Genomic DNA, 9,806 nt, shown 5'->3' on the forward strand with positions numbered 1-9,806 from the left:
CCACACAACAGATCCTCCTCATTCCTGACGCATGGCGCCACTTTCCACAGCCAGGCCCGATGTCGACCCCACCTCCTCGCCACGGTTGTAAAAACCCCCCAGGATGTATAAATGAGGGGAACATAAAGGAGAAGAGGAAGCCCCAAGCCGACCAGACCAGATGAAGATGGAGCTCACCGGGGTCAACTGGGTGGTTACAGCTGCAGGGTTCCTGCTCATCTGGGCGAGCAGCGGCTCTGCCGCACCTCTGGAGTGCCACTTCGACTCTCGAGGTGAGAAAAATCTCATGAGCACACTGTACTGCAGCTACTCTTTAAAGGGCAACATGTCTAAGTTCAGCTTTGCCATGTGTTGTCCAAGCTGTGTGCGAGTTCGAGGGGAAGCAGTACTCCCTGGGGGAAACCTGGATGGACGACGCTTGCATGCAGTGCACCTGTCTGCACCCCTTCGGTGTCGGTTGCTGCGAGACGTGAGTAACACAAACAGTCAGCGCGGTTTGGTGTCCAGATGCTCGCAGTCTGTTAGTTCAGGCAGCTTAATACAGGGGAGACTAAACTCATGTGTCTAAATAAGAAAATGGGAGTTGCAGTTTTCCATAAGTTAAAGAACAAAAGGATAAAAAAAGCAACAAACTGCATCAAAATGATTAATGTATAGATGCTTAAGCTAAAAGGACTTAAGAATGTAGAAGGGATCAGAAAAGCACCTATAAATTACTGTGATGTTAATATTTTTAAGAACAAACCCTTATTAACAGTTTTTACAGTAACTTCATTTGTAATAAAAAAAAAAATTGTTCTTATTTTTACTGTACTTAATAAAAAAAAGCCCAAGTTATAAAAAGCTGTAAAAGTGATATGAAGACCATTTCCTTCTGGGTCCAGGGTGCATCGGCCCGTGGACTTTCCCGCGTGGTGTGAGGTGCGGGTCGAGGCGGTGACCTGCCGAGCGTTTTTGGTCCAGGCAGCCGACCCCCGCCTGCCGTGCTCCCCGAGTGAAACCAACAGGGACCCGAGCCATGGATCCCTGCAGCTGCAGCGACAGCTCGAGGGTTAGAGAGGCACTGAGAGCAGCCACACTTCAGCCGGGTCAACGATGCTCGCAACAAATATACCTGCAAGGTTGTTTTTTTTTTTTTCTCTATACATATAATGGAACCAATATCAAACAGTGTCTGTGATTTTTAGGTGATATATCAAAAAATGTGAGCCGCTTCTCTCTTTTTAGTGTGTTAAATGTTAAAAATAGGCTTTTAAGTTCTTTAAATGACACCTCTTTCTTTGTACGTTTCATAGCAATTCTTACATACTTGTACTGGTTGAAGTTACACAAAATAAGCTTAAAGAGAAAGTTCAACTTTTCTGAAGTGGGGCTCTACTGTTAGGAACAACTAATATCTTACCTGTTGCAGATAGGTCTTTGAACAACCTCAGTTTGGAGAAAGAGCTGTCCAAAGTGGACTGCTTCTGTCTTAAAACAACTCCAATTGGACAATTTTTAATGCTTCACGAGAACGCCATTTTATAAACCTTTACATTGTTGTCAGTTTCAAAAGACAATTATTTGAATAGATATTTATGGTTATTCACAAGAGCAAATAGGGGCAGCTTGGATGAGCAGTTAGCTCCATTTCTCCAAGCTAAACAACAGGGAAAATATTATTTATTCATAACCTTTGTACAAAACCCCACCTTAAAAGATCTGAACGATCTCTTTAACATCAGTAATTTAACAGTATTCGATTCAGGCTTGCAATCAATAACACATCTGTACATTTTAAAGTTTTAAGTGTAATATTAACAGTGTTTAATGCAATACTGACGTACTGTAAATATCAGCATTTGTATGCATCCATTAATAAATATTTTTCTTTTTTTTTTGACTTGTTCTCTGCTGTAACCCATTTAATCTCCAAATAAAAACCCACAATTTAAAAAAAAAAATCGAAGGTCACAGTTTTAATTTTTCTCTCGTCGTTTTTTCATCTTAAAGAAAACTGTTCATACAGATCTGGTATGCTGGTTTTGTATGAGGAAAAAAGCTAGTGTGCCAATGCATAAGTCTAACATAAAATAAATACACACAAATCAAAAAGTTGCATTCTTTTAAAAAGAAAGATGTCCAAAGTTTAAAAAAAAAAAAAAAAGAGAAAGCACTCTCAAAGGCATATGAAAAAAAGGTAAAACATACATTACATATGGTATCCACTAGCTCCACATGTTGACTGGAATTGTGCAGTTCTTCAGGAAATTTGCACCTCTGCAAAGAAATAAAATAGTCCTTTTCCGTCCACACACACACACACACACACATACACTCCTGATAACCTTAGGCTAACCTGACGCACGGCTGTAAACCAGTCAGATACTGATGCTGTTGGTCCCCGTGAACTGGGACACGTAGGACGCCAGAGCCGGGTTCGTGGGCAGCACCTTGATGGGCAGGTTCCAGCTGAACGTGTCCACGTCGACGTGCTCCGCCCCGGCCCAGACGGTGACCTCCGATTGGTTCTGCAGGACCGTGGGGGGTTCCGTCGGGTCCCGGGCGGTGACGAACTCAAAGTGCAGGCGCCACCGCAGGGTCACTGAACAAACAGAGGGAGCGAGTTCAAGAGAGTAATATTACAAACATATGGGAATATTGTCTAAAAATAACGAAATGCTTAATGTTCAGCTCAGTTAAATGCTGATACTACTGGGTCTAGATTACAGTTTAAAAAGGTGCTTTGTAGTGTTTTCCTGGACACAAACAGTGTAAATTTCATAAGCACTTACTGGCTTTAACAATGATTATTAACAGCGGATATCAAGATTTTTCTAAAATATACAAATATAGAAGTGCTTGGAGCTTTCCTTTTGGTGCCGTCACCTATTCATAGCATAAAAAAAGTTTGAGTTCGACTGCCATCTGACCTGTATCTGTGCTGAACCCTGGCGTGACGTTGAGGGGGATGGGGAGAGAGAAGTGGCTGGAGGCGGTGTGGAGGCAGGACTCCAGGTGTCGGCCGTGTCCAGTCACACTGATGGCCTGTCCGGGTCGCCGCTGGTACTGCTCCTGGATCTCCTCCTCGCTCTGAAGGCTCACAGAGTACTGGGAAACACAGACGCAGGATGTCAGGATAATTCTACAGGAAATATATCTGGGACTGTACAGCGGGCTGCAAAAGCATCCACCTCCTTGGTTTTGTCGATTTTGATGTCTTACAGCCTAAAACATTAAATAGAATTTCAGTTTTGAATATAAGTAATGGATCTATACAAAAAAAAAATCAGAAAAATTAAGTTAAATTACTTCAACACAAAATAAAATTAAAAAGGAGTGCTTTAAAGCTCAAAATATTTCTATCAGAAGCCACATAATTAGTTAAATAAAGTCCTCCTGTGAGTCACATAAGGGTGAAAAGGTCTTATATATATTTATATATATATATATATATATATATATATATACACACACTTGTTCTGATAGCCCCTAGTATCAACACCAGTACAACACCTCTAAATATTAAGGGCTACTGCCAAGCAACAGACAGCATGAAGACCAAGGAAATCTCCACATAGGTCAGAGACAAAGTAGAGAAGTACAGATTGGGGTTGTGTTGTCAAAAAATATCCCATAACCCTGGACATTCCCACGGAGCTCTGTTAAATCCACTGTTAGAAGATGGGATGAAGACACCACCACAGCAAACCTGCCAAGAGAGGGTCATCCACTAAAACTCACCTGGTACTGAGGGCATTAATTAGAGAAACATGTAGGACAGCGGTACTCAACGCTAGTCCTGGAGGGCCACTACCCTGCATGTTTAAGTTGTTTCCCTGCTTTTTAGCAGGTCTTCAGGTTCTGCAGAAGCCTGTTAATCACTCAGTAGTTAGTCGTTCAAATTAAGTGCACCAAAGTGCAGGGAAACACCTGAAACATGCAGGACCGTGGCCCTCCAGGACCAGGATTGGACACCCCTGACCTAGGAGGACGAAGAGAACCCTGATGGAGCAGGAGAGCTCTTTGGCAGAGATGGGAGGATGTGGGAGGATCTGTTCTAAGGAACACTACAAGCTGCACAGAGCTGGGCTTCATTGAAGAGTGGCCAGAAAAAAAATGTCACTGCTTACAGAAAAAAATGAGGCCAGACTGTTTGGAATTTGCCAAAAGGCAACTTGGAGAGTCTCCAAACGCGTGGAAGAAGGTGCCGTGGTCAGATGAGACTAAAAATGAACTTTTAGGAGATGAAAGATGACAAAATGGCTGCCACAAACCCACCACATCTCCTTATGCTGAGAACACCGTCCCCACAGTGAAGCATGGTGGGGGCAGCTTTGTGCTGTGGGGAGGTTTTTCCCTCAGCGGGAACTGGGGAAACTGGTCAGAGTTGAAGGAAAGACGGGTGGAGCAAAACACAGAGAGATTCTCGGGAGGAACTTGTTGGGAGTTTTTCAAAGATGCAACACTGGGACGGAGATTCACCGTCCAGCAGGACGAGGACCCTGAACACCCTGCTGGAGCAGCACGCCATCGGTTTAAAGACACACAGGTAAATGTGCTGAATGGTGCAGTCAAACTCACCAAAATTCGTTTTAAATTCCAGGTTGTAAGGCAAGAAGACAGGAAGAATGCAAAGGGGCAGGTGGTGAATAATGTTAAAAAATAAACGCACAGCAAAGTAAACCCACCTGCAAGCAAGGAATGTCTCCTTCTGAGAAGTTGAAAGTGCCAACGATGTCCTCCCCAAGTCTGTAAACGGTCTTGAAGATGCAGAACTTTGCTACTTTCCCACGCATGTTGGTGATATTAAACATATCTGGAAAACCAAAAACCAAGAGGTTCAGAGGTGTAAATATCCAAACACAAAACAATTGCTGCAACTAGAAGTCAAGTGTGTACAACTTTATATGTGTTAAAGACATGAAAACAAAACCAGTAAAAGAGTAAGTTTCACTCATTTTAGTAGTATTTTTATTTGTGAATCAGCTACTCAAAGTGTGTCATACAGTGATAAGTGAAAATTACAAAAGTGGAAATAAGGTTTGTCTGGAAAAAAGGATTATTGCACAGAGAAGAAAGAAGAAGGCGGCGGCTCACGGGGGCAGCGTCTGGAGGTGGTGACCATCAGCATGTCCAGAGCTCGCTCCAAAGCTCGTGCGTCTCTGCGGCTCGCTTCCTCCTCCTCCAGAAACGGGTTGGAGGGAGAAACCTCTTCGTCCTGAGGAAATGGAGGCTCTGGCATGCCTGCGTTAGAATTTTTTAAAAACACCCGTCAGTCATATTAAACAAGCTTCGGTTTGATTCCTCACAAGCGATAAACCGCAGCCAACTTTCTGGGCCTTTAAAGCCAAACGACACTCCGGTTGTAAATGTGAGAGCAGTCCTGCTCGTCTCACCCTGCAGGACCAGCACCCTGAAGGGCACCCGGAGCAGCTTGATGGGAGAATTCACCCTCTGACAGCCGATGGTCAGTTTGTAGACGTATTTCACCGCCTGACCGCGGAAGCTGGGAGGTCCGTCTATGGGCACCACCTCGCTGTATGGAACTGTGAGAGAACAATGTGACACAAACACACCATTTTCAGCCTTCAGCTGTAAGACTGTACATATTAGCACAGAGTATTTAAAGAAAAGAAGAAGCAGTTGGTCCTCATCAGGCCATAAAATGAAATAAATACAACCTGCAATGAAGGCAAACTGCATCTGTAGTTAGAAAAATGCAAGAAAAAAAACATCTTTATTTCGTAAACATGAGTTAAGAGGATAAACAGCTGCTTAATAAGTGATCCTCAGTGAAGGGTGAGTATCTCTATTGGGTAAAACTTGATCATTTGTTGCTCTGCAACATTCAGATGAGTGTAAAGAACAACGGTAGGAAGTAAAGATATTTTACAGGCCAGAGGTCATTCCAGTAATATTAGAAAAAGACCGAACCAGTATGGCTCGTTTGGAAGAACTGCCAAAAGAAATCTCTCTGCAAGGACCAACCCGTCACAGCTCAGGTTTACTTCTGAACAAAGCACAAAACTTCTGAAACAAAGTCCTTTGGGCAGGCGGGGCTGAAGTAAATTAACAACCAAAATCAGAAAAAAATAAAAACCATGACAGCTGTCGAGCACAGGGGTGGTTGTTGATGATATGGGGTTGTTCTGCAGCTTCTGGACCTTGGGTTCATTGAGTCGTTACTTATTCTAGAAACAAAAGGCTTTTCGTCCAACAGCTAAAAACTTGGTCCAAACTCTGTCATGCAACAAAAACAATACTTCCTAAAGGGCAAAACAAAAATTACGCTTCCATTATTTTTTTAACTAGGACCTCCTCGTCGGCAGCGACTGGCCACCAGCTGCTGCCTCTCTCAACACGGTTCTGTTTACAAGAGTTGACGCCCTTGAAACAATACGTTTTGTTTTGTTTTCTGTTTACTCACTTCCTGCTTAGACAGGCAGTTCTTCTTCTTCTTCTTGATTTTGGACAATTTTCCTTTTCTATTTTAAAATAAAGGACCAATTTCATATCAAAAATATAAAATATAGTTGAGAAGAGATCAATTGTTGAGGTTGAGAGTTAGCTGTCGTTAAAGCAGGAGCACCAGGTCAGACTGACAGATTGATTATACCTTACGAAACTCAATCATTAGATCATTTAATCGATTAGTACGTTGATCTGTGTTGTCACAGTGCAGTACAGCTTGACGCGTCCCAATGTATAAGGCATGTCAACCAACGCGCTTCCAATGACGCACCGCGCCGTTCCTGTTGTGTTTTCATCATCAACCTTCAAATGAATAGCTGAGAAAAAGAAGAAAGGTGTGGAAATAACCCAATCAAAGGCTAGAAATCAGCCTGGTTTAGGTGCTGCAGCAGGACTTTTAAAGGAGCCGAGCATTACCTAGTAAACTCGGGTTTATAATCCACCTATGTTAACATACGTACAAGTTTTACTTTCTCCGGGGTCCAGGCGCAGGTCACAGAATAATATCTTCGGAGGTGTGTCCAGCACGCACTGCCCTCGCTCTCCTGTAGAAAGAAAAAGTGATACACATGAAGAGAATGATCCAGATAAGTTCTAGATCCCTGCTGCACGACGGGTTTCTGTTTGTAGCATATTAGTGTTTCAGAATAATTGTTGCCAAGTTTGTAAAAATATAAATAAAGTTGTGCTCATTTTAGGATGACTTCCTTGCTCGGTTTTGCTGTGCTGCTCACCTCTGCTTGGGATGAGCACGGTGTCGCTGTCAGCCTGGACATCCTGCTTGTTGCCCCGAGCCGGCAGGGCCACTCTGTTCTCGCTGGCGTGAAACTGACAGTGGATCTGGGCGCTGGCCCACGCCAGCATCTCACTGTGACGCAGACGACAACGGGTTACACAGGAGCAGGGGGAGGGGGGACGACTAAATAATTCAACCTTCATCTTACGGTGAACTGATAGACTGTGACGAGACACCAGATAACCAAAAAAAAAACACTGAGCAACAAACAGAGAAGCACAGAAATGTCACCTTGACAGGCTGACGTTCAGCTTGTTGAATGTCACCAACCAACCTACAGGAAAACATCCACCGACTGCGGTGGCTGATACTGATCTCATACGTCCTGGTTGTGTTATTGACTTTGTACTGAACCTGATAACATTTAATTTATGTTTAAATTAAGTTTTTGTTGTTCAGCTTGGCTACAGCCTGTGAGCACTGTAAAATCATTTAGTTAGAAATAATTTACCAAGCTAAAAAGGCAGTGAAAACTCTTGTATTTCTACATGAAGTCTTGTTTCATGTGATGATTATGATGCATTGTGTTCATTCAATTATAGCGGGATAAAAGGCTAAAATATTCAAAGTACAATCCATTCATTTTTTTCTAATACATTTTTCTTTGGCACAAAAAGGATTGTTTATAACAATCTACATTAGCTGCCATCTAGCAGCTAAATTACAGTGCTTAACATCACTAAACCCATATTAAGAAATTAATATGAAAAAAAATTAAAAACATTCTTTGTGTCGTGTGATCCCGTTGATGCAACAGAAATGTCCTTTTGGTTAAATCTGCAGAAAACCCTGTGGCAGACATCTTGAATTAGACAGACTCCAAAAGGTTAATCGGTCCGATGATTACTCGATTTGAGTTTTATTAAAATTTATCCAGTAGTTCATGAAGTATTTTGGTAACAGACAGACACACGAATACAGACAAACAAAAAAACACTATCGCCTGCCTTTTGCCAGAGGGCGATAATAACTCTCACTGGTTGACTAAATTGGAATTTGAATAAATCTTTAACAATCTAAACATTAACAAAATAAGATTAAATTAGACAAATAAAAGCCTTCTCCTCTGCAGTACTCTTATATTTGACCCATTACCTAATTGTATAAATGTCTGCTCATACATAACTAATAGGAAGTTTCTAAACTAACAAATCAAACCTTTTGTGTCTTAATGAGGTGTTGGGGCAAAAGTTGATAAAACTCAAAATTTTTAACATTACTCTTTAGTTCTTAATTTGGTGTTTTGATGACTGAAGTGTGTGACGGTGGTTCACAGCACTGTATGTCATGTCAGTGAGAAATCTGTCATGTTTGCTGATGGTTCACCTACTTTTTTTTACTATAAACACACAGTTTGTCATAAATACACACATACATGCATATTAAACGTGCCCACCCTTCTCATCAGCTTAACTAGAACACATTTGGACTGATTTGCATTAAAATTAAAAATCTAAATCAAAACATAAATACAAGTAAATGTTTGTGGATCCAAACCAAACCTGCAAGAAGCCCCACCACAGCATCAAACAACCAGCAGACCCAAAACAATTCAAACTTTCCTTCAGTCTGGCGTCTATTTTATGTTAGACTGCAAACGCTGCAAAAGAAGATGGCGTTTTCTTATTTTGCAAACATTGTTTTACAGGGAAAAAAAGACCTAACAGCAGTGTAATATATCCTACCTGCTCGCAGATGTGGAGAGATGAGACATCGGGTTGGTGAACGTGATGAGACACTCCATGAGCTCTCCGGCCAGAAACACTGGGCCTCGGGCCATGGAGGCCACCACCTCGATCATCTGAGGCGTCCAAAACAAACACTTCATCAAATATTCGACAGCTTACATGTTAAATTAAACGCACTTAAATTTGAAAAACCTAGTTTTATAGCCTAACTAGACCACAAGAATCTTGGTTTGTTCGTTTGAAAGTAACAATCAGGCAGAAGTGCAGTTGTTTGATAGCATTTGGTAAAGTCTGTTGTTTTCAAAGATATTTAGTTACATACCTCGGCCACAAGCAATGCTGACAGCTAGCCTATTAGTCTAAGGTGTGTTTAAATATACTCCTATGAATACACAGTACACAGTCTGACAGTGTCTTGGGGAAAACTGGACATAGCTTAACTATTCGGCTATCATTGCAGCTACAGTAAACAAAAATGTAAGCGCTCTACTTCCGCTGTTGTACAACAAATAACAATCCATGAAAACAAAAACATATTTAAAACTAAAAGGTTATCTAAAATAAACCTACATTGGCATTAGTACAAATGCTACATTAAAAATGTTAATTTAGATTTTTATTTTATTCAATAATTTAATTCAACACAATTTCCAAAAAATACTCACAGGAATAGTTTTTCGTTGGCCACTTTTGATGCCCAGGTCCTTCCCTCTGCGATTTCTCGTGGGGAGGCAAAAACTCAATCATTCCAAATAATTTGTAACTTTAAACATTATAAATTAGTTATTTAATAAATCGTTTGGACCAAAATGATTTAAAATGTAACATGTTTTTAGTAAAATGGATGACAAATGACACAATGGAATAAG

At 41.4% G+C, this 9,806-nt stretch overlaps 2 protein-coding genes across 5 annotated transcripts in view; one reads left to right on the forward strand and one right to left on the reverse strand.

Moving 5' to 3' along the window:
- Positions 1–2,146, forward strand: part of msmp1 (microseminoprotein, prostate associated 1) — a 3,078-nt gene extending 932 nt beyond the window's left edge. For both annotated transcript variants that reach the window (XM_025009856.2, XM_037976446.1), the window contains 3 exons: positions 12–272; positions 361–469; positions 885–2,146. In XM_025009856.2, coding sequence (XP_024865624.1) covers positions 161–272; positions 361–469; positions 885–1,056 — 393 coding nt within the window. In that variant the 5' untranslated portion in view covers positions 12–160 and the 3' untranslated portion in view covers positions 1,057–2,146. The remainder of the gene's footprint in view (positions 1–11; positions 273–360; positions 470–884) is intronic.
- On the reverse strand, positions 1,829–9,775 carry rgp1 (GP1 homolog, RAB6A GEF complex partner 1). 3 transcript variants are annotated; one of them, XM_017433184.3, is made up of 10 exons: positions 9,260–9,429; positions 8,935–9,050; positions 7,188–7,321; positions 6,915–6,998; positions 5,379–5,528; positions 5,080–5,226; positions 4,671–4,798; positions 2,913–3,090; positions 2,339–2,584; positions 1,829–2,259 (listed from the first exon to the last, which is right to left on the reverse strand). In XM_017433184.3, exons 2-9 carry the CDS (start codon positions 9,048–9,050, stop codon positions 2,361–2,363), a joined length of 1,161 nt encoding a protein of 386 aa, XP_017288673.1. In that variant the 5' UTR covers positions 9,260–9,429; the 3' UTR covers positions 1,829–2,259; positions 2,339–2,360. The 3 variants fall into 3 exon arrangements, with proteins under 3 accessions (XP_017288673.1, XP_017288672.1, XP_017288671.1); XM_017433183.3 differs by lacking the exon at positions 9,260–9,429 and adding an exon at positions 9,603–9,775 and having other exon boundaries at positions 1,829–2,584; XM_017433182.3 differs by having other exon boundaries at positions 1,829–2,584.
- Between the last annotated feature and the right edge of the window lie 31 nt (positions 9,776–9,806).

The sequence above is a fragment of the Kryptolebias marmoratus genome, linkage group LG7, assembly GCF_001649575.2.
Source record: "Kryptolebias marmoratus isolate JLee-2015 linkage group LG7, ASM164957v2, whole genome shotgun sequence".
Classification (NCBI taxonomy): Eukaryota; Metazoa; Chordata; class Actinopteri; order Cyprinodontiformes; family Rivulidae; genus Kryptolebias; species Kryptolebias marmoratus.

Coding starts and splice junctions, on each gene's coding strand:
- rgp1 (XM_017433183.3), bottom strand. CDS start 9,050: ATGATCGAGGTGGTGGCCTCCATGGCCCGAGGCCCAGTGTTTCTGGCC. Junction 6,999..7,187: donor CGTGCTCATCCCAAGCAGAG/GTGAGCAGCACA, acceptor TTCTTTCTACAG/GAGAGCGAGGGCAGTGCGTG. Junction 4,799..5,079: donor CACCTCCAGACGCTGCCCCC/GTGAGCCGCCGC, acceptor TTGGTTTTCCAG/ATATGTTTAATATCACCAAC.